At 47.8% G+C, this 25788-nt stretch overlaps 1 protein-coding gene across 27 annotated transcripts in view; it reads left to right on the top strand.

The window, feature by feature from the left end:
* The window catches only part of EP400 (E1A binding protein p400), a 103960-nt gene that overhangs the window by 56780 nt on the left and 21392 nt on the right, over positions 1-25788 (top strand). For 21 of the 27 annotated variants that reach the window (XM_087880291.1, XM_087880289.1, XM_087880286.1 and 18 more), the window contains 16 exons: positions 2403-2567; positions 5073-5152; positions 6943-7229; positions 8151-8356; positions 8444-8613; positions 11134-11330; positions 12886-12997; positions 13764-13907; positions 15047-15250; positions 17641-17724; positions 19382-19516; positions 19948-19992; positions 20893-21046; positions 21753-21994; positions 24466-24639; positions 25360-25407. In XM_087880291.1, the coding sequence (XP_087736417.1) occupies positions 2403-2567; positions 5073-5152; positions 6943-7229; positions 8151-8356; positions 8444-8613; positions 11134-11330; positions 12886-12997; positions 13764-13907; positions 15047-15250; positions 17641-17724; positions 19382-19516; positions 19948-19992; positions 20893-21046; positions 21753-21994; positions 24466-24639; positions 25360-25407 (2447 nt within the window). The remainder of the gene's footprint in view (positions 1-2402; positions 2568-5072; positions 5153-6942; positions 7230-8150; positions 8357-8443; positions 8614-11133; positions 11331-12885; positions 12998-13763; positions 13908-15046; positions 15251-17640; positions 17725-19381; positions 19517-19947; positions 19993-20892; positions 21047-21752; positions 21995-24465; positions 24640-25359; positions 25408-25788) is intronic. The other 6 variants (XM_087880297.1, XM_087880296.1, XM_087880295.1 and 3 more) reach the window with 1 other exon arrangement.

Genomic DNA, 25788 nt, shown 5'->3' with positions numbered 1-25788 from the left:
CGCATATGCACAGAGCAGATAGGAGAGGTGAACAGCCAACAATGAGATGGCTCAGGAAGCAAAACAAACGTGGACCCTGAATGGCCCCTCTCTGGCTGGAGAATAAATAGGAGGAAAGGGGAGCGGTTTGGTTGTCGCAGACAACCGTTCGCATTTCTGGAAAGTTTGCTCCTTGTGTGTTTCGGGCGACAAAGACTGCTTTGCCAGAACTGAGGTTTGTCTATTTCTCTGTTTGAACTGACTTAATTTGCAGCCTCCCAGCCTTGCATTTATCATAACAAGCTGATAAGGACTATTATTTTAGTTAATTTCTTGCAGGACTCTCGTCTGGACTTTCTGTTGGTGAAGGCAGTTAATTCCCAATGTGTAAATAAAAGAGGGGTTTTCTTTGTGGGGAATCTGTTTCTTCCTTCTGCGAAGACTGGGTCAGAACAAGAACACCTCTGGGGAGCTTCCCCATCCTCAGCGTTTTTCTCGATTGGGGTGGGTGATCCTCCCGTGCTTCCTGGGATTTATTTTGAATTTTGCGTGGTCTTCCGGTTGTAGACATTAAGGACAATTGCATCCCTGTTTGATTTGATGGCAGCAGTGCCTCAGATAGAAAATCCATACAGAGAGTGGTGAGGACAGTGGAGAAGATCATAGGAAGCTCACTTCCCGTTATTCAGGACACTGCTTATAAGCGCTTAGAGCTCAAAGCATTGTTAGAGACCCCACACACCCACTTCATGGTCTGTTTCTGTTGCCCTCCTCTGGGAGGATGTTTCAAAGTATTTCTAGAAGTACTACCAGATTCTGTAACAGCTTTGCTTCCTATGCCATCCTATTTGTCAGGGTTCCAAGTAACACACCCAACAGAAGCAAAACTCCAAGGCAGGCATATTGGCAAATCTAAAGTATAGATTTATTAGGCATGTCATATTGGCACATCTGGGGAAACCTCACTCTAAATCCCTACTCGGGTCTCCCCCAAGTTAAAAGTAAAGTTTTATTTCCCCTGCCCATGCAATCCATCACCTGGTCCAATCAGGTCACAGCCCAAGGGTCAGTTGGTCTTCGATCCCACCTCCTTGCACCTGGGGGGAAAGTCCTTGGTTCTCAGAGGAAAGAATTTTATTTTGGCTACAATCCCCCAGCTATCTCTACCTCCACCCTCCCTCCCGTTCCCACAGCTCGAGTCATCTCCACTGTGGCAGCCGTGAAGGTCCCAGGAGAAAATGGCTTCAGGGCTGACACTATTCTAAATTGTCAAGCTAACCCTCCCGGATCATTCCCATTCGGGAGTGTTGTGACCTCGGCTTCCTGAGTCATTAAAACACATGAGTAGTCCCCAAAACCTCTTTTATTGCAACAGCTGTGAATTACGTTCATTCACAGCTGAGTTCCAATTAGTTGCAAAAAGTCCTTCGGGAGAAGTCCTTCGGGATAATCGCCAACCTTTATCTCCCTTGACACGCTGTCAAAAGCCTACTTGGCAAAGCCACACAGAGTCCAGAATCAAACAGAGATGCTGAGTGGGAACAGAATTAACAATGTTGCTTTCCTGCAAAGGGCCCACGTGCCTTTGCTCCTCTTTTAAGCCTTATGGGAGGGGCCAATCATCTCCAGGCCTTACTCCTGAGTCGTCCCTTTTGTTTTAACTGTTTTTGCCTTCTGGCAGCTCTGTGCATGCGCGCACTAGGAGTTTTGCTCCATTTTACGACCCTTTTTTTGCCACGGAAGTTTAAAGCAAATCCCTACAAGTGTTTAAGTGAATTATGCGGCCTTAAAGGGATTCCAGCTTCCCCCATTGACTTCACTTGTCGGAATTGGGCTGGGAAGGTCGCCATGAGGTGATCGCATATCCCTGAGATGCTGCAGCCATTGTTAAATGTATGTCGGTTGCCAAGGGCCCAGATTTTGATCGTGTGATTGTGGGGATGTTGCAGTGATCGTAAACTTTTCCTTTTCGGGCCTTTTCTCTGCCCTTTTCCAGCCATTTTTCAGGCCGTTTTTGAGGCTAATTTTGGGCTGTTTTTGAAGCTTTTTTCAGCCTGTGTTTGAGGCTTTTTTCGGGCCATTTTCAAGGCTTTTTTCGGGTCATTTTTGAGGCTATTTTCAGCCTGTTTTCGAATCTTTTTTCGGGCCGTTTTTGAGACTTTTTTCAGGCCGTTTTTCTGAAAAAACGGGCCGAAAAAAGCCTCTAAAACAGGCCGAAAAGAGGCCCCAAAACAGGGTGTGTGGAGGCCAAAAAATGGCTGGCGGGTGGGCAGGGCTTTGGCAATATTCAGTCTATAAGAGGCACAGACATTTTCATCCCTCTTTTAGGAGACAAAAAAAGTGCATCTTATAGTCCGAAAAATACAGTAGTTCCTGAAAAAGTCAGTCCCTTTTTCTTTCCCTTCAAATTTCTACCCTTCCAGGCAGTGTCCTGCAAATTGTTTCGGCTCCGGGACCCCAATATCTCCGACCTCAGGGCCCTGTGGTGGTGCAGACAGTGCCCCAGCCTGGGACTGTCCAAAACGCTCTCAACGCACTAGGGAACCAACATCCGGTAGGGTTGCAGACTTCGGCAGGAACTCAGCCAGGTAAGGAGCCTTCCTTTGCGTCCATCTTTCCGCCTTACCTGTCCCAATTCCTGTATTGCTGTGACCCTCAGAGCATTCACGAGAGGACAACGAACCGGAATTATCGATGAAGCCACCGCAACTGCAGCCAGCAATGTTTGCAAACCTTAAATTGGAATATTGCATCCAGTTTTGGTTGCCACGATGTAAAAAAGATGTGGAGACTCTAGAAAGAGTGCAGAGAAGAGCAACCAAGATGATTAGGGGACTGGAGGCTAAAACATATGAAGAACGGTTGCAGGAACTGGGTATGTCTAGTTTTATGAAAAGAAGGACTAGGGGAGACATGATAGCAGTGTTCCAATATCTCAGGGGCTGCCACAAAGAAGAGGGAGTCAAGCTATTCTCCAAAGCACCTGAGGGTAGAACAAGAAGCAATGGGTGGAAACTAATCAAGGAGAGAAGCAACTTAGAACTAAGGAGAAACTTCTTGTCAATTAGAACAATTAACCAGTGGAACATTCACAAGTTCTGAATGCTCCAACACTGGAAATTTTTAAGAAGTTGTTGGATAACCATTTGTCTGAAGTGGTGTAGGGTTTCCTGCCTGGGCAGGAGGTTGGACTAGAAGACCTCCAAGGACCCTTCCAACTCTGTTATTCTATTCTATTCTATTCTTAAATGTGAACATTTAAACTTTTTTTATTTTAAATGCCCCTTGTAAAGCTTTTTTCCTACAGCAAGTAAGTGCCCATTAGCGAGAAAGAAATATCTGCGGATATTTCTAATTGCACTTGGTGACTAGTAAGTAGTGAAATGCAAGGATGCTCTTGGTAGCTGGGGCACGGAGCACAGGTAGCCCTCGACGTACGACCACCATTGAGCCCAACATTTCAGTTGTTAAGTGAGTTTTAGCCCCTTACTTGCCACAGTTGTTAAATGAATCACTGCAGTTGTGAAGAGAAGAGAATGTAGAACAGCATAGCATGTAGAGTAGAGTAGAGTAGAGATAGAATAGAATAGAATAGAATAGAATAGAATAGAATAGAATAGAATAGAATAGAATAGAATAGAATAGAATAGAATAGAATAAGAAAGAAGAATGGAATGGAATGGAATGGAATGGAATGGAATGGAATGGAATAGAATAGAATAGAATAGAATAGAATAGAATAGAATAGAATAGAATAGAATAGAATAGAATAGAATAGAATAGAATAGAATAGAATAGAATAGAATATTGGAATGAAGAATGGAATGGAATGAGTTAGAAGGGACCTTGGAGGTCTTCTAATCCAGTTCCCTGTTCAAGCAGAAGACTCTATACCTATGATGGCGAACCTATGGCACATGTGTCACAGGTGGCACGCGAAGCCATATCTGTGGGCATGTGAGTGTTGCCCTAGCTCAGCTGCAGCGCATATGCGCGCACCGGTCACCTGATTTTCGGCCTTCTGGCCCACTAGAAGTCGGGAAACGGGCCGTTTCCAGATTCCAGGGGGCCTCCGGGGAGGTGGGGAAGGCTGTTTTCGCCCTCCCCAGGCTCCAAGAAAGCCTCTGGAGCTGGGGAGGGCAAAAAATGGGCCTACTGGGCCCACTGTGCCATCGCGTGCCAAAAGTGGGGGTCGCACGGGTGTGTGTGTGTCATGTGTCACCATCCTGGGCTCCCCCCACTTTTGGCACGCGACGGCAAAAAGGTTAGCCATCATTGCTCTATACCATTTCTGATAAGTGACTGTCTTGACTCTCCTTAAAAACCTCCAGTGATGGAGCACCCATGATTTCTGAAGGCAACTTCTGTTCCACATCTTAATTGTCTTCACTGTTAGGAAGTTTCTCCACAATTCCAGGTTGCTTCTCTCCTTGGTTAGTTTCCATCCATTGTTTCTTGTCCTACCCGCAGGTGCTTTGGAGAATAAGTTGACCCCCCCCTCCTCTCTGGCAGCTCCTCAAATACTGGAATACAGCTATCATGTCACCCCAATCCTTCTTTTCTCTAGACTAGCCAGACCCAAAATCCTGCAGTCTCCAGGCCTTTGATCATCTTAGTTGCTCTTCTCTGAACTTTTTCCAAAGTCTCAACATCTTTTTTTGTAGTACGGTGACCAAAATTGGTTGCAGTTATTCCAGGTGTGGCCTTGGTGGTAAGGTACGTAACCCAGCTGTTCAGTGAATCTGGCTTCCCCATTGACTTTAGTTGTCAGGAGGTTGCAAACCATCACAAATACGCCAAAAGTCTGAATTTTGATCACACGACTACAGGAATTGCTGCAGTGGTCTGAAGTGTGAAAAACGGTCACAAGACACTTAAGATCGTGGAAACCGTGAAGGACCACGAGAAACGCCCCCTTTTTTTTAGTGTTGTAACTTCGGACGGACGCTAAAGGAACTGTTGTAAGTGGAGGACTATCTGTGTGAATGTGACCCCATGACCTCCACTGTTTGATTCAGAGGGCAAAGCCATTTTATAAGAGGATGCTTGAGCCATAGAAACATTTGATTTAGGTTTTAAGTTTGTGTTTCCAGGAAGAACCATGGGGGCTAATTTGGCATCGGGAGATTCTGCTTCGTCCCTGAAGTCCGGCATTCATGGCGGTCACTCACAGGTACGGCAACTTATTTTGTATTTGCGAACCACCAAAGCCTCAAAATTAAGGTCTCTTTCAAATCTCTTTTGGAACTAATGTGATATGCCCCATACCACAGTCAGTCAGTCTTCCTTCCTTCCTTCCTTCCTTCCTTCCTTCCTTCCTTCCTTCCTTCCTTCCTTCCTTCCTTCTTTCCCACAGTCTTCTTTCTTTCTTTCTTTCTTTCTTTCTTTCTTTCTTTCTTTCTTTCTTTCTTTCTTTCTTTCTTTCTTTCTTTCTTTCTTTCTTTCTTTCTTTCTTTCTCACATCCTCCCTCCCACCTTCCTTCCTTCCTTCCTTCCTTCCTTCCTTCCTTCCTTCCTTCCTTCCTTCCTTCCTTCCTTCCTTCGCCTCTTGCACAACTTTATTCTCATTTTGGCATTATGGCTTGTCCTCTTTTTTTCGAGATGAAGCTGCATATTTTAAATTGTGGGGGGGAAAGGCTACATTTTGTAGTTATTTTTGGCGTAAGCAAGGCTTAAGAAGAAGAAGAAAAACTACCAGGATCGTATGAGCACAAATCACAGCACTTGAAGAAGTTTGTTAGAATTATTATGTTGTAGTTATAGACAGCCAGATGTTTAGTCTGGAGTTGACATTTTTGTCTACCTACCGAGTCCTTCCTAAGGATCTGGGATAGGCAGATGTTGTTTAATAATATTAAAAGTATCAAGGCAGGAATATAAGCTGTTCCATTTATCTATCTATCTATCTATCTATCTATCTATCTATCTATCTATCTATCTATCTATCTATCTATCTATTTTTTACTTATTTACTTATTTACTGAACTTATTCATTTATTGAATTTATTTGACATCTATCTCATAACAAAATGACTTAAATGACTACTTTTTCAATTGACTGATGGTGATTTTATATTATTATTAGGTTGTTGTTGTTATTATCCCTTTTATTCATTAAACATGAAACTCAGTCAACTGAACATTCAAAAAATGCATCACAAATACCACTGACTAGTGCTAATGGTTGATACGGGTTGCTGCCAACGTCCTAGCTATCAACCAAGCACCTTCTTAAGATGTACGATGTTCCAAGTAGTGCAGTTTTTTGCAGTTCCACTGGTGTTATTGCAGGAAGCTGTAATTTGCTGATGTATGTTATAAAATTCTTGGACATGATACCAAGTGTCCCGATGACAATGGGTATCACTGTTGTTTCTTCTTCTTCTTCTTCTTCTTCTTCTTCTTCTTCTTCTTCTTCTTCTTCTTCTTCTTCTTCTTCTTCTTCTTCTTCTTCTTCTTCTTCTTCTTCTTCTTCTTCTTCTCCTTCTTCTTCTTCTTCTTCTTCTTCTTCTTCTTCTTCTTCTTCTTCTTCTTCTCCTCCTCCTCCTCCTCCTCCTCCTCCTCCTCCTCCTCCTCCTCCTCCTCCTCCTCCTCCTCCTCCTCCTCCTCCTCCTCCTCCTGATTATTATTATGATTATTATTATTATTATTATTATTATTATTATTATTAAACAAGCAAATTATAGAAAATACTATGAAGACAGCCCCACACCCCACGTTGAAAATGGGAGGAAGAATCAATGCAATTATAGTCCCTGAAAACCCAAAACGTAACGTTCCTCTAGGATTGGAAACTTGCAACTGTACATAGAATGCCACCTGAGATATCCTTATTTGGATTTAAAAAAAACACATTTGCAATTACGTACCAGCAGGTAGCTGTAGATAATTTTAGAGAATTAATGATCTCTGCAACAGCTCTGGGTGTTCTTGTTTTTGTTTTTGTTTTTGTCTTCTACAAAGGAGTCGTTCGAGGAGAAAAACAGGCTCCTGAAGGAACGCTTGGACAGGATATTTTCTTGCAACGAGCGGCATTGCTCCAGAGCTCCCGTCTACGGCAAGGACCTTCGTAGGATTTGCTCCCTGGTGGGCAACTCCAACACAAAGCCTCAGTTCTCCGGCAGAACCAGGAAATGGAGCTGGGCTGGCTTTGTAAACTGCGGTCTCTCCAAAGATCATCAAGACCCTCTCGGAGGGTTGACCCGGCAGCTCGAACAGCAGCAGCAATCCTTGAGGGACACCGTCGACAGGTGACTCCAAGCTCCATCCTTGGCTCAAGTCTTATCAAAGGGCATTTGTGGAATAGCCCAGGAGGTTGTCTAGTTCAGGGGTCTCCACCCTTGGCAACTTTAAGACGTGTGGACTTCAACTCCCAGAAGCCCACACCTCTTAAAGTTGCCAAGGTTGGAGACCCCCAGATCTAGTTAATCTTTACGGGCTCCTGAGGTAATTAATTTGAGCCTAGATGATCGTAGTTGGAAGGCTGGGTATATTTTCTCCCATTCTTTGCTCCTAAAGAGCTGCATATTTCTTGGCCATCCTTACAGTTGTAAGGTACCAAAAATGCACCTGCTCCTTTGTCCGTTCCTTTTCAACCAGCCAGGTGGTTCTAGAGGAGGATGGGGAGCTTCAACCTTCCAGATGTTGCTGAACTCTTGACCTGCCTGTGTAGTGACTAGTTGTAGTATCTCATTCAGAGTTGGGAATTATCCAGCTGAGCTTTGAGCTCATCTCCAGCTCGAAGTGCCATCCTTCTCCTTCATCTTCCTCCTTTTCTCCTCCTCCTCCTCCTTCTTCTCCTCCTTCTCCTTTTCTCCTTTTCTCCTCCTCTTCCTCCCTCCTCCTTTTTCTCCTCCTCCTCCTCCTCCTCCTCCCTCTCCTCCTTCTTCTCCTCCTTCTCCTCCTTCTCCTTTTCTCCTCCTCCTCCTCCCTCCTCCTTCTTCTCCTCCTTCTCCTCCCTCTCCTCCTTCTCCTTCTCCTCCTCCTCTTCGTCCTCCTCCCTCTCCTCCTCTCTCCTCCAGAATTTGGACTATAAATAGTCAGACTCCAGAAGGTTTGGCCATTCCCTCTCCCCTCCCCCCGCCTCCAAGGTTGAAGGGATTTGAAATCAGGCAGGTCACAACATGGCCCTACCCAGGAACATTTGCCATGGCTGTGCTTTTGTTTCCAAGGGCGCTCTGCGCGTTGCCCGCTGCTGTGGCCGCTCCTCCGTCTTTGCACGTGGCGAGGCTTCCCCCTGCTTACAGCCACCGAATGAAACTCCTCCGGCACAACTTGAAGGAGAAGGTGTTGCCTTACCTGAACCAGCTTCATGAGCTGACCATGCCCCGGCTGCTGCTTCCGTGTCCTGACCTCCGTCTGATCCAGTACGATGCAGGTAGAGGAAACACCTTGATCTGCACCTGTCGGTCCACCTGGCAGGGACTTCACGCTCCCGGCTCTGATTCTTCCTCTTGCATTGCAGGGAAGCTGGAAGCCCTGGCAGTCTTGCTCCAAAAGCTCAAGTCAGAAGGGCGAAGGGTGCTGATCTTGTCCCAGATGATGCTCATGCTGGACATCTTGGAACGCTTCCTCAACTTCCATTTCCTCACCTACGTGAGAATCGATGAGTGCGCGAACCAGGAAGAGCGGCAGGTCCGTCTTGTTTGTTTCCAGAATTTGAGTTTTTGTAACTCTTCCCCCCAAGCATGCTCACTGCTGGAGGAAGCCCGTTTGCACCCAGTGAGCAAGTTCACACATAAGCATTCAGGTCTATAACAGAAGAACCGAGTTGGAAGGGACCTCGGAGGTCTTCTAATCCAACCCCCTGCTCAGGCAAGAGACCTTATACTCATGATGGCGAACCTATGGCACGCGTGCCACAGGTAGCACGTGGAGCCATATCTGCGGGCATGCAAGCCGTTGCCCTAGTTCAGCTCCAGTGTACATGTGTGCGGCGGCCAGCTGATTTTTGGCTGCCCCTCCCCTCCCGCAGGAGTCTCCACGCTGCCCGTTTTGGGCGCAAGAGCTTACGCGGAGGTTCTGGGAGGGAGTTTTCGGCCTCCAGGGGTTGGAGGAGGCCATTTTCACCCTTCCCAGGCTCCAAGAAAGTTTCTGGAGCCTGGGGAGGCCAAAAAACAGGCCTTCCGGTTGCACCAGAAGTCAGGAAACGGGCTGTTTCCGGCCTCCGGAGGCTTCAGGGAGGCCTGCTAGGCCCAAAATGGGGCACAGGAAAGGGGGGTGTCACACGTGCATGCGCAGGGAGGCAGGGTGCGGGGGGATTAAATTATGGGCGTGAGAACGTGCACACACACACACCCGCAATTCCACCCACCCCCCGCTTCTGGCACACGATGGCAAAAAGGTTAGCCATCACTGCCCTATACCATTCTGGACACACGGCTGTCCAATCTCCTCTTGAAATCCTCCAGTGATGGAGCACCCACAGTTTCTAGAGAGTTCCACTGATTAATTGTCCTCACTGTCAGAAAATGTCTCCTTCGTTCCAGGTTGCTTCTCTCCTTGATTAGTTTCCATCCATGGCTTCTTGTCCTGCTCTCTGGCGCTTTGGAAAATAGGTCGATCCCCTCTTCCCTTGGGACAGCCCCCCAAATAGTGGAAGACTGTTCTCATGTCACCCTTAGTCCTTCTCTTCCTTAGACTTTTAGACATACCCCCGTGATGGCAAACCTATGGCATGCGTGCCACAGGTGGCACACGGAGCCATATCGGTGGACATGCGAGCTTAGCTCCGGCGCACATGTGCGCACCGGCCAGCTGATTTTCGGGCCTTCTGGGCCCACCAGAAGTCGGGAAACACGCTGTTTCCAGCCTCTGGAGGGCCGCTGGGGGGGGGTGTCCCGTTTCCACCCTCCCCAGGCTCCTAGAAAGGCTCTGGAGCCTGGGGAGAGCAATAAATAGGCCTTCTGGTCCCACCGGAAGTCAGCAAACAGGCCGTTTCTGGCCTTCATAGGGTCTCTAGGGGGGTGGGGAAGGTCGTTTTCACCCTCCCCAGGCTCCTAGAAAGGTTAGACATCACTGACATACCCAGTTCCTTTCAAGCTGTCCATCATAGGTTTTAGTTTGTGTCCAAAACCTGCCACAGACCCTCATAAAACGGGGGTGTCAGACCGGATTTCATTGAGGGCCGCATCAGGGTTGTATTTCACCTTGGGTGGGTGGGTGAACGTGGCCAGCTCGACATCACTCGTGTCAGGGGCGCCTGTGGCGGCCTGAGTGCTCTGCCAGCGAAAATGGGCTCCCGAGCTCCGTTTTCAGCTGGGATGGCCTCCTGCAACACCCCCTGCCAGCCCTTCCGAGCTCCATTTTCGCTGGTAGAGGCACCACGGGCTGGTCCTTCGCTGTTTCCAGGGCGGCCCAACGGACCAGATCTAAGCATGCCGCTGTTCTGCCCCAGCTACGGACCCCAAAGAACGCAGCACACACAAAGTCCGTTCAAACCTTAGTTTACTAAATAAACCAGTTTTTTAAAACAACGGCTGTTAATTAACTGCATTAACAGCCGCCAAGAATTCAAAGAATAATACTGAAAGCTTACTGTGGTTGGCAGAATGCCCAGAAGCAATTTGCAGGAAGCTGATAAGATAAGCAAGACAAAACACAAAGGTATGTGAACAAAGTTGTTCCCTGCAAATTGCTTCAGTCGGCATTCCTCCTTAAATAGGCTAAGGGAGTGGCCAATTAGCCCCAAGCCTTACTCTCGAGGAGACCTCCTCCTGAGGAGCCACTCCTGCCTTTTGGCTGCTCTGCGTGCCCATGCATCAAGAAAAGGCTCCTCCTCTTCTTCCTCTTCACTTATGGGAGGTTCTAAAGGCCGTGGCTGAATCCCCACCTCTGGCACCACATCTTCTCCAGCCTCCTCATTGTGCGACTCGAGTGCCAGCTGCACAGGCTGCTGGTGCAGCACCACACCAGCCTCCTCGCTGTTGGAATCAGCTACTAGCTGCACAGGCCGCTGGCGGCCACAACAGCCGCATCTCACATCTTGAGTTTGACACCCCTGTCATAAAACATGGGTATCTGCCTGCTTCATTGGGCAGATCCTGCCAGGTTTAGCGTTAAGCCAATAAGAATGGGGCAGATCCTGTATTTCGGTATATCTGTACATCATCTTGTGAGCTTTTGGCAACTAGTGTGTCTTTTACTCCCCATCAGGAGCTGATGAAAACCTTCAACCGAGACAAACGGCTCTTCTGCGCCATCCTCTCCTCCCACAGCCGCTCCACGGGCGTCAACCTGGTGGAAGCCGACACCGTCGTGTTCTACGACAACGACTTAAACCCGGTGATGGAAGCCAAAGCTCAGGAGTGGTGCGATCGGATTGGCCGGTGCAAGGACATCCACATTTACAGGTGACGCTGGTGAAAAGGAAGAGACAGCACCTAAAGCTCCTCAGACATAGCTTTGCTTAATGGTTACCTTCCAAGAAGGGATTAGTGCGGAAAAAACACAAGTTGAATCTCTATAAATACTACCTAGATACAGACTTAAAGAAAAGGGAAATCTTGCAGTCCTGCCCATGGACCCATTTGAGTGTATTCCTATAACTATACTGTTTTCACAGCAATATTTAGAGTCTGGTGCTTTTTCTTAACAAAAAAAAAAAAAAACCTCTTGTTTTATTCTGTTAGCATGCCTTGTCTAATTTTGGATCACCCTTCCATCCTGGAAGTTGTAAGAAGCTGTTTCCTTTTAACGTCTGTTCTTTAAACTTTGTTTTTATTTTTTTTAGTAAATATAGGTTTTGTCAGCGTTCCAAATTATGATCTCCTCCAGTGCTGACATGAATGAGAGAGGGAGAAGCTTTGCTTTAATGCTGAGATGAACTTTTACCTAGTTTCCTGTTCTTTAGTAGATAGCGTTACCTGGGTGACAGAGGGAGGGGGGGAATTCCTGTGAAAAGAACGTGCTTGGGACGAAGAGATGGATCTGCACGATGGCCAATGAGACATTGGGGTTGAAGAAAGGAAAGGGAGGGGTTTGGAAGGAGGTGCCAGTTTTGGCTGCACAAAGAGTTCAGGGATGTCTTCTTTCTATTCTTAAATAAAAAAAAGATTCATTAGAGACCTTGCGTTTGAGAATGAAGTTTATTTAAGATAGCAACGAAACCTGACAGGTTTACTGCTGTAAATTATACATTTTGTAAAGCGATTTGTTCATCTAGGCAGGTCTCTGCCTCTTTATTTTTCTATTGGACAGAAACCTGGCATGTAGTGATGTGGGTGGGAGTGGGGGTATGTCTGTAGAATCTTTTCATTACAAACAAAAGGCTCTAAAATGTTTTTTAAAAAAAGGAAAAAAAGGAAAAGGAAGAGACAAACCCAGGAGGAAAGGGCGGGCCTGTAACTTTATCCCTCCAAATCGTGTTCTTCTTATTATTATTTCTTTTTTGGATCCAATACTGGTCGTCCTCGACTTACAACCACGACTGAGCCCAAAAGTTCTGTTGCTAAATGAGACATTTGTTAAGTGAGCTTTGCTATTTCCCTTTTCACGACCTTACTTGCCACAGCGGTTAAGGGAATCGCTGCCATTGTTAAGTGACTTTTGCCCTATTTTACGAACTTTCTTGCTACAGTTGTTAAGGGAATCACCGAAGTTGTTGAGTGAGTAACAAGGTCGCCAAAGGGGATCACGTGACCCTGGGAGACGGCAACCGTCATAAATATGAGTCAGTTGCCACGTGGCTGAATTTTGATCACATGACCAGAGGGATGCTGCAACGGTCATAAGTGTGAAAAACGGTTCACAAGTCACTTTTCTCAGTGGCGTCGTAATTTCGGATGGTCGCTAAACCAACTGTCGTAAGTCGAGGACTGCCTGTGTTATCCGTGGCTTTGCTGTTTTTCTCAGGCGCTGTCTTTGACCCCTCCTTTTAAAGTGACACTTCCTCTCTGGTTTCTCTAGGCTGGTCAGCGGGAACTCGGTCGAAGAGAAGCTCCTAAAAAACGGGACTAAGGATTTGATCCGAGAAGTAGCCGCTCAGGGAAACGACTACTCCATGGCCTTTTTAACGCAGGTATCTCCAGGTTGAAAACGGCAGAAAAATGTTCGCTTGGGGCCGGTGGCTTTGGAAAAGTCTGATCACTTGACCGACACCTCAGAAGCCTCTGGAGAATGAAGTGGTGTAGAAATAAAAGATTCTCGCCCCAGCTCATGCCCACTTAGCAGTTCGAAAGCATGCCAGTGAGAGTAGATAAATAGGTACCACTTCATTGGAAAGGGAGGGGGGAGAGGAGGGGAGGGGAGGGGAGAGGAGAGGAGAGAATAGAGAGGAGAAGAAGGAGAAGGAAAGAAGGAAGGAGAATAAAATAATAGAATAGAATTAGAATAGAATAAGGATAGGATAGGATAGGATAGGATAGGATAGGATAGGATAGGATAGGATAGGATAGGATAGGATAGGATAGGATAGGATAGGATAGGATAGGATAGGATAAGAAGGAAAGAAGGAAGGAGAATAGAATAGGATAAGGAAATTTAGAATAGGATAGGATAGGAATAGGAATAGGAATAGCAGAGTTGGAAGGGGCCTTGAAGGTCTTCTAGTCCAGCCCCCTGCTTAGGCAGGAAAATGAAACAGTGTTCCATGTTGGCCACGTGCCCACGGAAAATGTCTTCAGACAACGTCGGCTCCTTTGCCCAAGAAACGGAGATGAGCCCCACCCGCTAGAGTGAGAAACGATTGGACAGGAAACTCTTAACCTTTACCTGAGAACCAAAGTAAGTAAACAAGGGACATGAAGATGGAATAAGTCTTCCCTTCCCTTCCCTTCTCTCTGCAGCAAACAATTCAGGAACTTTTTGAAGTTCACTCACCAATGGAGGATTCGGGCTTCCGGGTGAAAGCCGAAGAATTTGTCATGCTGTCGCAAGAGCCGTCTCCCTCCGAAACCATCTCTCCCAAAGTGGCCAGGCCCTTTATAGAGGTAAGGAAAGACAGAGATTTTTCAAGGGATGTAAGAAAGTGTGGAGCATTTGTGGTTTGGATTTGCTGGTTGAGAGTTGAGTTGCCGGAGTACAACTCAGAATAGTTTCATTCTGAGTGATATTTTTAACGTACAAGCAGTCCTCGGCTTATGACAGGCTGCTTAGCGGCCACCCTAAAAGAGGGTGAAAATTTGGGTGCGTCTTACACACCGAATGTAGCCACACCCACCCTCTGACCTCTGCCTCCCAGCAATTTATCTCCTTGCAGCAAATAGCCCGTTTCAGCTTCAGCACAGCCTGATTAGCACAAGCAGCTGATTATCGGTTGGATTGGCCTCCCAACCGTCAACTGTTTCAGGCTGCAGGGATTGCCATTGCCTATTGCTGTGCGGGCCTCCGCTGTTTGCTGCAAGGAGGCAAGTTGCTGGGAGGCAGATTTTTTTTTCTTCTTGTGCTAATCAGGCCGTGCTGAAAATGAAAATGAAACTAAAGCAGGTTGTTTGCTGTTTGCTGCAAGGAGGCAAATTGCTGGGAGGCAGAGGCAGATTTTTTTTTCTTGTTTTCCTCCCCCAAAAAGGTAGGTACGTCTTATAGTCAGGAGCATCTTATACTCCGAAAAATACGGTAAATACCACACACAGAACAGTACACACTCCAGCGTGAGTCCCAAAGCTCGGGAGACAAAACCTTTGGTCCCTGTGACTGACCCAGATTGGGCCCACTTAATTTATAGATCAATTTACAAAGTATGCCTCTTTACTTCCTCGTGCAAACAAACTTATATTTAAGTTATATCAAATCCATATTTTTTGTGGTGCAGATTTTTTAGTCCATGCTGGAAGTAGCCGCTCGATTGACGGCAAACTCCACCTTCTCCCCTTGCTCTCTACTCTCCACCCCATCCCTCTTTTTGGTTATGGCATTGATGCATTCTCGGTGCTGTGTTCCTTCTCAATGTTTATTTTATTGTTCTGTTATTTTTACTTCCGTTTTACTCTCTTTTCTTGTCTTTCTTAAGCCGCCTAGAGTAGCCCCGTAGAGAGAGAATAGGCGGCAAATAAATTTAACAAATTTATCTAATGTACACTACCAGTACAGGGGAGGGGGAAAAAAAAAGATGTTTTGTGTCTTCTTAAAGGCTCTGAAAAGTACCGAACGAGAGGAAGAGGAGAAGGAGGAGGAAGAGGAGATGGAAGAGGAGGAGCAGAACGAGGCGTGGAACTCGCACGTTCTGGATGGAGAGAACGAATCGGCGTCGAAACCTCTGGTTTCAGAACTTGGAAAGGCACAATACCTTGAGCAACCTTCTCTGCTGCAGGAGCTGGTGGCCGTGGTCGATCAGGTGCCCTTGGTTTCCATCTGCATTTCCCATCCCGATCCGAGAAACGTTCTTTTGCTGTCTCTGTGTGTGCGCTTTTTAATTAGTGAGGGGGAACTCCTGACTCCCAGTGGTTAGAATGCAGTACTGCAGGCTACTTTTGCTGACTGCCGGCTGACTTGCCATTTGACTCAGCCTTACCTCCTTCTGAGCTCAGTAAAATGAGGACCCAGATTGTTGGGGGCAAGAGGTTGACTTTATAAAACCCTTAGTAAGACCACACACCTGGAATACTGCAACCAATTTTGGTCCCCCTACTACAAAAAAGAGGTTGAGACTTTGAAAAAAGTTCAGTGAAGATGATCAAAGGCCTGGAGACTAAACCATAGGAAGAACGGCTGCAGGATTTGGGTCTGACTAGTCTAAAGAAAAGAAGAATTAGGGGTGATAGCAGCATTCCAGTATTTGAGGGGCGGCCCCAAAGAAGACGGGGGTCAAATTATTCTCCAAAGCACCGGAGGGCAGGACAAGAAACAATGGCTGGAGACTAAGCAAAGAGAGAAGCAACCTGGAATTAAGGAGAAACTTCCCAGCAATTAACCAGTGGAACAGCTGGCCTCCAGAAATCATGCGTGCTCCCATCACTGGAGCTTTTTAAGAAGAAACTAGACAGCCTGAAATTGTATAGGTTCTCCTGCTTGAGCAGGGGCTGGACTAGAAGGCTTCCAGGGTCCCTTCCAGCTCATTTATTCAAATCCTGTAAAACCGCTTAGAGAGAGCTGTAAAAGCACCGTGAAGCGGCATATAAGTTTAAGGGCTATTGCTCTTCTACCTGGACCAGCCCTTGAAGTTTCCTTGGCATGATTCTTCAGCCTCTCTTGCTACCTTCTTTTAAAGGTAGCACTAAATGGGCTCTCCATTTTTATGTCTTGCTTATTTATTTTTGTTTTAAATTAATGCATCTGATTCTCCCCAGCAAGCCATCCCCATTCTGCTTTGACTCAGGGGGAAAAAAAAACACACACTTCTTTTAAGATTGAGCTAGCACTATCCAAAGATGCTTTTTCAAGTGGACTTTCTGGTTTTTTCTTTGAAGACGTTTTGCTTCTCCTCCAAGAAGCTTATTCAGCTCTGATGAAGAAGCTGAAGAAGCTTCTTAGGTGAGAAGTAGCGAAACGTCTTCAAAAGAGCCTTGGTTGTACAGTGGTCTAAAGCACCCTGTTATTAACACAGCTGCCTGCAATTACTGCAGGTTCGAATCTCGCCAAGGCTCAAGGTCGACTCAGCCTTCCATCCTTTCTAAGGTAGGTGAAATGAGGACCCAGTTTGTGGGGGCAATAAGCTGACTTTGTATAAATATACAAAAGGATGAAGGCTATTGCTTAGCGCATTGTAAGCCTCCCTGAGTCTCCGGAGAAGGGCGGCATATAAATCAAATTTAAAAAAAAAGTAAGAAAGAAAAACCAGAAAGTCTAGTTGCCTCTTGGAAAAAAAAGCACCTTTGGGACAACTAAGACCTGGATGACGGAGAATCTCCATAGACATTTAGTTGGCTATCAAGTTGTCCATTCCTTTGCTTTTTTTAAAAAAAAGTTATGTCCCATTCAAAACTAAGCCTTTGTAGCTGAAGGAGAGATTGTGTTTAATAAACTGAGCGTGGCTGTGTTTATCAAGTGACGCCAAATTAATGCAAACCAAGCATGGTGTCTAACCTAGGCTTCCTGAGTCAGTAAAACACACGAGTAGTCCCCAAAACCTCTTTTATTGCAACAGCTGTGAATTACATTCATTCACAGCTGAGTCCCAATTAGTTGTAAAGAGTCCTTTGGGATAATTCCTTCAGGATAATCACCTACCTTTATCTCCCTTGACACGCTGCCAAAGGCCTAATTGGCAAAGCCACACGGAGTCCAGAATCAAACAGAGCTTCAGGCTTTAAGCTGAACCGAATGAACAAACGTTGCTTCCTGCAAAGGCCCACGTGCCTTTCTCCTCTTTTAAGCCTTATGGGAAGGGCCAATCATCTCCAAGCCCTACTCCTGAGTCGTCCCTTTTGTTTTAGCTGTTCTTGCCTTCTGGCAGCTCTGCATATGTGCACACTGGGAACAGGCTCCCACTGTTCCTCTGCCTCGCTGATGTTCGACTCTGGAGGCTCCGGAGTCAGCACATAACTCCCAGATGGCCCTTTCTCTGCCTCCGACGCAGAGCCCTCGTCCGAGCCTTCCCCAGACTCCAGGACTGGCCCATGGTCCTCCCCAGCCTCCTCACTGTCCGACTCTGCTGCCAGCTCCGCAGGCCACTGGCGGACCACAGCACATGGTTCTTTTATATCTTTCTTATTGGCATTTGGTTGCCCACTCCAAAGGTCATGAATCTGTTGGTCATGCTGTGGCTTCTCTTTGCTTTTTTTTCAGCTCACCCCCATTGAAAAGTACGCCTTGAATTATTTGGAATTCTTTCACGTTTCCGCTGAGGAGAATGAATCCAAAGAAAATGAGGTAGGATCTGTTTATTTATTTACTTAGTTTTATTTATGTTCATCCTGCCATTATTATTTTTACGAATAACTCAAGGTGGCAAAACATATCCAACACACCTTCCTCCTCCTATTTTCCCCACAACCACAACACTATATATATATATTTTTTAATTTGATTTATATGCCGCCCTTCTCCGGAGACTCAGGGCGGCTTACAATGTGCTAAGCACTATGATGAGAGAGGGAGGGGACTGTCCTAAAGTCACACAGCTGGCTTTCATGGCTAAGGCAGGACTAGAACTCACCGTCTTCTGGTCATTAGCCCAAAGTCACCCACTTAGCTTTGAGGCTTAAGGTGGGACTAGAACTCAATTATCTCCTGATGATTGGCCCAAAGTCACCAGTTGGCTTTCATGCCTAAAACAAGACTAGAACTCATTGTCTCCTGGTGATTGGTCCAAAGTCACCCAGTTAACCTTGAGGCTTAAGGTGGGACTAGAACTCACCATCTTCTGGTCATTATCCCAAAATCACCCAGCTGGTTTTCATGCCTAAGGCAGGACTAGAACTCACCATCTCCTGGTGATTTGCCCAAAATCACCCAGCTGGTTTTCATACTTAAGGTGGGACTAGAAGTCTCTTTTTTCTGGTGATTGGCTGTAAGTCACCCAACTGGTTTTCGTGGCTAAGGCAGAACTAGAACTCCCAGTCTCCTGATGATTGGTACAAAGTCACCCAGCCAGCTTTCATGGCTAAGGCGGGACTAGAACGCACCGTTTCCTGGTGATTGGCCCAAAGTCACCCAGCTGGGGTTCATGCCTAAGGTGGAACTAGGACTTAGCAACTCCCATTTTCTAGCCTGGTGCCTTAACCACTAGATCAAACTGATTGGCTATTGATATGCTGGGAAGTAGGAATGCCAACATTATTAATTATACTTATCAAAGGAAGACAAAATATCTAGCCCCCTTCAACAGACACAGGCATCTTTTGAAACCCCCCCAAGCAATCTTTTGATGCAGAAATATTGTAATATTGCCGCGTCGAACCCAAGCTCTCCCGAACCCACATTTTCTGGTTCTAGTCGGAGCTGGTAGCAGATTCGGACAGTGAGGAGGTTGTGGAGGAACGTGGGCCAGTCCTGGAGTCTGGGGAAGGCTCTGATGAGGGCTCTGCGTCGGAGGCAGAGAGGGGGCCAGGGCGGATGCCAGTTATCAGATGCCTTCAGAGTCAGATATCAGTGAGGCAGACGAACAGCTGGAGCCTGTTCCCAGTGTGTGCATGCGCAGAATTGCCAGACGAAGGGAACAGCTAAAGAACAAGGGTCGACTCAGGAGTAAAGCCACAGGTGGACGGTGAATGGCCCCTCCCAGAGGGAATAAAAGAGGAGCGAAAGGGGAGTGGAGTTTGCAGGAGACAATCAGTTCGCTTAATTGGTTCGTGACTCTCAGAGACTCCTTGCCAAGTTTTGAAGATATCGGCCTGGCAGCTCCCCAAGCCAGATAAGGTCTGTGACTGTAAATTCTCCCTTGAAAGACTTTGCTGGATGTGAATGAGAGGAATTCACAGTCACTTAATAAAAAGGGTTTTTTTGTCGGGACAAGGAGTCTGTTTCTTGTCCCAACAAGAAGCCTAGGTCAGAACAGTTCTTCTGGTTTTCCGTTTTTGACATCTAGGTGGAAGTGAAGACGGCAAAGCGGAAATGGGAGGCTCAACGTCTGAAAGAGCTGAAAGAGGAAGAGGAGAAAACGTTTCTGCAAGGGAAGGAGGAAGAACTTTTCACTTACACTCGAGAAGATGCCTACAACAAAGTAAATAAATTTCTCAGTCTTTTCCCGTCGTCTCGAAGCTCTGGAAATATTTCCAGGCTTTTGGGCTCACCTGCGTTTTCCTGTCACAATCACCGTCCACCGTCTTTTCAATGTCGCCCTTCTCCCGTTGCCGTAAATTAACTTCTCCAACTTAAGCTCTAGCTGAGGTGTGAATGGCAGCTGTTGTTGACGTTTTTCTTCGCTCGGCTTTTTCTCGTCTTTGTTTCCAGCTGACGATGCCCTTCGGGGATCAGAGTCTCCCTCTTAGAGGCTGGTGGGAGGGGGGGATCCCTTTAGATGATGCTCCCTATTTTGAACTGGGTCTTAAGAGGGGTGGGGTAAGAATTGGGGTGCATTTTTCATAACACTAGAACTGAATAAACCTCTCTTTGTCCTCCCTCTCCCCACCATTACCGTCCCTGGTATTACAGGAGTATTTTTACGAAGGACCAGATGGACAAACTGAAATAATGCCAGTAAGTTCTTCTCCTCCTCCTTCTCTTTCTCCTTCTCCTTCCTCCTCCCATTCTCCTCCACCTTCTTCCCTCCTCCTCCCATTCTCCTTCTATCTTTTTCCTCCTCCTCATTCCATCCTCTTCCCATTTGCGGTGGTGAAGAGTTGTGGTGGCTCAGTGGTTAGAGTGCAGTACTGCAGGCAACTTCTGCTGACTGCCGGCTGCCTGCAATTTGGCAGTTCGAATCTCACCAGGCTCAAGGTTGACTCATCCTTTCCATCCTTCTGAGGTGGATAAAATGAGGACCCAGATTGTTGGGGGCAAGAGGCTGACTCTGTAAACCGCTTAAAGAGGGCTGTGAAGCTCTATGAAGCGATAAGTCTAAGGGCTATTGTTCTTCCTTCCTTCCTTCCTTCCTTCCTTCCTTCCTTCCTTCCTTCCTTCCTTCCTTCCTTCCTTCCTTCCTTCCTTCCTTCCTTCCTTCCTTCCTTCCTTCCTTCCTTCTTTCCTTCCTCCCTCCCTCCCTCCCTCCCTCCCTCCCTCCCTCCCTTCCATGGTGCACAGTGATTAGAAGGCAGTACTGCAGGCTGTTTTCTGCTGACTGCTGGCTGCCTGCAATTTGGTAGTTCGAATCTCACCAGGCTCAAGGCTGACTCAACCTTCCATCCTTCCGAGGTCAATAAAATGAGGACCCAGATTGTTGGGGGCAAGAGGCTGATTCTCTAAACCGCTTAGAGAGGGCTACAAAGCACTGTGAAGCAGTATATAAGTCTAAGTGTTATTGCTATTCTCCTCCTCCTCTTCTTCTTCCTCCTCTCATTCTCCTCCCCACCCCTCCAGTGAAACACATCCAAGTATGTATCTACCAGTACAATTTTGGAAAGAAGAAAAGGGTAACTTTCTCCTGATGCTTTTTTGCAGCTTTGGACTCCGCCCACCCCACCGCAGGATGACAACGATATTTACATTGACTCGGTCATGTGTCTGATGTACGAGCCGGTCCCCATCCCAGAGTCCAAGCTGCCTCCCGTGTACGTCAGGAAGGAGCGCAAGAGGCACAAGACCGATCCTTCCAGTAAGCTTTGCTGGGATTTGAGGTCCATAGGCCTTCTGCCTTGTGTATTCGCTGCACCTCTTGTGTCACTTTCGCCTTGAAGCTGATGTGACTCTATCCACGTCATCTTCCCGGCTTGAGGCTTGACATGTTCGGGATAGACTGCATGAACTCTTGTTTGTCTCTTCACCCAGACAGAGAGAGAGAGACCGAGAGAGGGAGAGAGAGAGAGGGAGGGAGGGAGGGAGGGAGAGACCAAGAGATGGGGAGGGGGGGAGAGGGAGAGAGAGACTGAGGAAGGGAGAGGAGGAGGGAGGGGGAGGGAGGGAGAGACCAAGAGGGAGAGGGGGAGAGACTGAGGGAAAGACCAAGAGATGGGGAGAGAGGGAGAGAGAGACCGAGGAAGGAAGAGGGAGGGGGAGGGAGGGAGAGATCAAGACGGGGAGGGGGAGAGAGGGAGGGAGAGACCAAGAGAGGGGGAGGGGGAGAGAGGGGGAGACCGAGGGAGGGGGAGGGATAGACAGAGAGAGGGTGGGAGAAACTAAGGGGGGGAGAGAGGGGGGGGAGGGACAGACAAAGAGATGGGGAGGGGGAGAGAGAGAGAGAGAGAGACCAAGAGAGGAGAAAGAAAGAAAGAAAGAAAGAAAGAAAGAAAGAAAGAAAGAAAGAAAGAAAGATACACCCCCCCCCCAGCTGTCCTCCTGACTGGGGCCACCCTCTCTCCCAGCCGCAGGAAGGAAGAAGAAGCAGCGTCACGGAGAAATCGTCGTCCCTCCTCGCTCCCTCTTTGACCGCGCCACTCCGGGGATGCTGAAAGTGCGACGGGAAGGCAAGGAGCAAAAGAAGAACATCCTGCTCAAACAGCAGACCCCGTTCGCCAAGCCCTTGCCCACCCTCGTGAAGCCGGCGGCGGAGGCCGGCCAGGACAACCCCGAGTGGCTGATCAGCGAAGACTGGGCTCTCCTCCAGGTGAGAAGCGGCCTACCAAACCAACCCAGAAACCGACCCCAGCATCTCTGTAGTGGCCACCCACCAAGATGACCCAGTCGGTGCCATCAAGCAGCCGGGCACTAGATGTCATCTTGTTGTTTTCAGGGATGAGACAGCCAAGAAACCTCTTTTCTTTCTTCTTCTTCAGTAACAGTAACAGAGTTGGAAGGGACCTTGGAGGTCATCTAGTCCAACCCCCTGCTCGCACAGGAGACCTAATACTAGGGATTCGAACTTCCGACCTTTCTGATCGACAAGCTCAGTGTCTTAGCCACTGAGCCACTGTTTTCCTCCCCTTCCTACTTCCTTAACATAAATCCTTACGTCTAACAATGGCTGTTCCTTCCCAGACGTAAGAATTTCTGCAGCCTAAAACTGCCTAGATCCACGATGGCGAACCTGTGGCACGTATGCCAAAGGTGGCAGGCAGAACCCGCTCTGTGGGCACGCGCGCTGTCGCCAGCTGCTCTTCTGGTTTCCGCTGCACACACGTGCGCCGGCCAGCTGGTCTTCGTGGGTGCCGGAGCACTGGAAAACTGCACAAAAAATAGCCAATAACAGCCCAAAAACAGGCTGTTCTTTGGGCGTTTTTAGGCCATATTTGGCACAAAAACGGCCCAGAAAAAAGGCCAAAAAACCGGCATGCGCACGCAGACCAGCTGGTCTTTGGGTTTCCGGCGCTCCCACATGCACACATGTTCCAGTTTGGGCACTCGGTGCTGAAAAGTTTCACCATCACTGGCCTAGATGCTTTTTATTTAAAGAGCCGTGGTGGCGCAGTGGTTAGAATGCAGTATTGCAGACTGACTCTGCCCACTGGCAGCAGTTCGATCCTAACCGGCTCAAGGTCGACTCAGCCTTCCATCCTTCCGAGGTGGGTAAAATGAGGACCCGGATTGTTGGGGGCAACAGGCTGACTCTGTAAACCGCTTAGAGAGGGCTGTAAAGCACTGTGAAGCGGTATATAACTCTAAGTGCTATTGCTGTTGCCCTTCCTTCCTTCCTTCCTTCCTTCCTTCCTTCCTTCCTTCCTTCCTTCCTTCCTTCCTTCCTTCCTTCCTTTCATCCATCCATCCATCCATCCATCCATCCATCCATCCATCCATCCATGGTGCACAGTGGTTAGAATGCAGTATTGCAGGCCAATTCTGCCCACTGGCAGCAGTTCGATCCAACCGGCTCAAGGTTGACTCAGCCTTCCATCCTTCCGAGGTGGGTAAAATGAGGACCCAGATTGTTGGGAGCAACAGGCTCACTCTGTGAACCGCTTAGAGAGGGCTGGAAAAGCCCTTCAGAAGTTCTAGATCAGTGATGGCGAACCTTTTCGGCACCGATTTCCTAGAAGGTCGCACGGAAACATCACACACGCATGCTCATCAGGGTCGCGCTCCAGAAAAGCCAAACTTCTGGGTTCCAGCGTGCATGCATGCCCAACAATCAGCTGGACGGCGCACATGCGCACACAGGTTTCAGCACTGCCGTGTGCACGAAGGACAGCTGATTGTCACATGTGCATGTGCGCCAGAAACCTGGAAGACAAAGAGGCAAGGCTGCACGTGCCAGGCGACATGGCTTCGCATGCCACTTTGGGCATGCGTGTCATAGGTTTTCCATCATGGTTCTAGGTGCTCCATCACTGGAGGTTTTGGAGGAGAAATTGAACAATGATTTGTCTAGACTGGTAGAGAGTCTCCTGCTTAAGCAAGAGGTTGGACCTGAAGACCTCCAAGGTCCCTTCCAACTCCGTTATTCCGTTATTTTGACACTTTGCCCTCGCTATTCCCACCTTTGGGCTGGACTATTGTAATGCTCTCTACATGGGGCTCCCCTTGAAGAGCACTCGGAGGCTCCAGCTGGTCCAGAATGCGGCCGCGCAGGTGGTTATGGGCGCAACCTGTTGTGCCCATGTGACACCCCTCCTGCGCGAGCTGCACTGGCTCCCAGTGGTCTTCCGGGTGCGATTCAAGGTGCTGGTCACCACCTTTAAAGTGCTCCATGGCATAGGACCCGAGTACCTTCGAGACCGACTTCTGCCACCAATAGCCTCCCACCGACCAGTCCGCTCCCACAGAGAGGGTCTCCTCCGGGTGCCATCGGCCAAGTTATGTCGGCTGGCAACACCCAGGGGGAGGGCCTTCTCTGTGGGAGCCCCAGCCCTGTGGAATGAACTGCCCCCGGAAATACGTAAGATCTCCGACCTCCGGGTGTTTCGCTGCGCACTGAAGACCCTGTTGTTCCGCCAGGCCGGGCTATCAACATGATAATTTTAAATTGGGGTATTTTAAATTTCTGGGGTTTTAAATTTGAGCCGAACTCATTTAATAATTTTAAACTATTTAAACTGATGTTGTCTTGTGTTTTAATAGGCTGTATACCACCCTGAGTCCTTCGGGAGAAGGGTGGTATAGAAATAAAATTATTCTTATTCTTATTCTTATTCTTTACTGCAGGCCGTCAAGCAGCTGCTGGAACTCCCGCTCAACCTGGCCATCATGTCCCCCGCACACACCCCCAACTGGGACCTGGTGAGCGACGTGGTGAACTCCTGCAGCCGGGTTTACCGCTCCCCCAAGCAGTGCCGCAACCGCTACGAGAACGTCGTCATTCCCCGCGAAGAAGGGAAGGTGAGTGCCAGTCCAAATGGGGGTGGGGGCCCGCTTCGCTCCACCCCCCTCCGCGGCCGAAGGGAGGCCGCGAGCGAGAGCGGGGCCCGACGCAAAAACCCCGTTCGAAGCGGGTTCCCTCTTTGTGACCGTGTGTGCCTTGTGTGTGATGCTTTGCTGTGGCGCTTTTATCCTCCTCCTTTTTTTTTCCTTTTTCTTTTTTTTTTTTAAAAAACAAGAAATATTCTTATTATTTTGCTTGTTTAAGAAATTGCCAAGGTGTTCCCGCAACCGCCCCCCCCCTTCTCCGGCTTGCCCTCTTGAGCTAGGTTTAACCCCGATGCCTCTTTGAAGGATGGGCATGGAGACTGAGACCCCGGAGTTTGTGCCAAGGCTTTCCAGCATGCTCCCCAGTTCCTTTGGGGGGGGGTCTCCCATCAGGGATGACGAAGCCTGCCTCTCCCCCCCCCTCCCTCCAGGCCCCGCGCCTGCCCCTCCTTTGCTCACTGAATCTATGAGGCAACCTCTTTAATGATTGTTGATGGAGATTCTCAGTCATCCAGGTTATGGTTGGTCTTTTTCAAAAGGCAACTGGACTTCCTTGTTTCCCCCCCTTTTTTATTATTATTATTATTATTATTATCATTATTATTATCATTATTATTACTTTTTATTTTTTGTGACACTAACCGCCTTCCCAAACCCATCGCGGAAAGTCAAACTTTGCTTCTTATTTTACAGCTTATGTATGAAGCGAACCCTAAGAAGAAGACTAAAAGCATTTATAAGGTGTGCACTTACAAATTGTTGTTCCAATTGCAGACAGTTCCGATCTCTTTAAGCGTCAGCAGAGATGGCACCACCTCCCCCCCCCCACCCCCCGACCTGAAGTAGGAACGGTCCATATTCCCTCACACCGCCTCCCCTCACCTCCCGATTTCGGCCCTTTCGAAAACGTCCGCCATTTTATTTTCCGCGTCCGACGCAGTAGATTTGTGATTTGTGGTCCCTTTTGTGTCTCCAGCATGCGGTTGAGCGATTTCCTCACCCGGTTTGAATTCCATTATTATTATCATATTTATTTTTTAAATTATTGTTCAAAAAAAGAAAAGAAAAGAAAAGAAAAAGAAAAATAGACTCCATCCACCTCCCAGAAATGACACCTCATTC

The sequence above is a fragment of the Pantherophis guttatus genome, chromosome 17 (assembly GCF_059756535.1).
Source record: "Pantherophis guttatus breed Tessera chromosome 17, ASM5975653v1, whole genome shotgun sequence".
In the NCBI taxonomy this organism is placed as follows: domain Eukaryota; kingdom Metazoa; phylum Chordata; class Lepidosauria; order Squamata; family Colubridae; genus Pantherophis; species Pantherophis guttatus.
The sequence above is the reverse complement of the archived record's forward strand: the minus strand, read 5'-3'. Positions and strand labels throughout refer to the sequence as shown.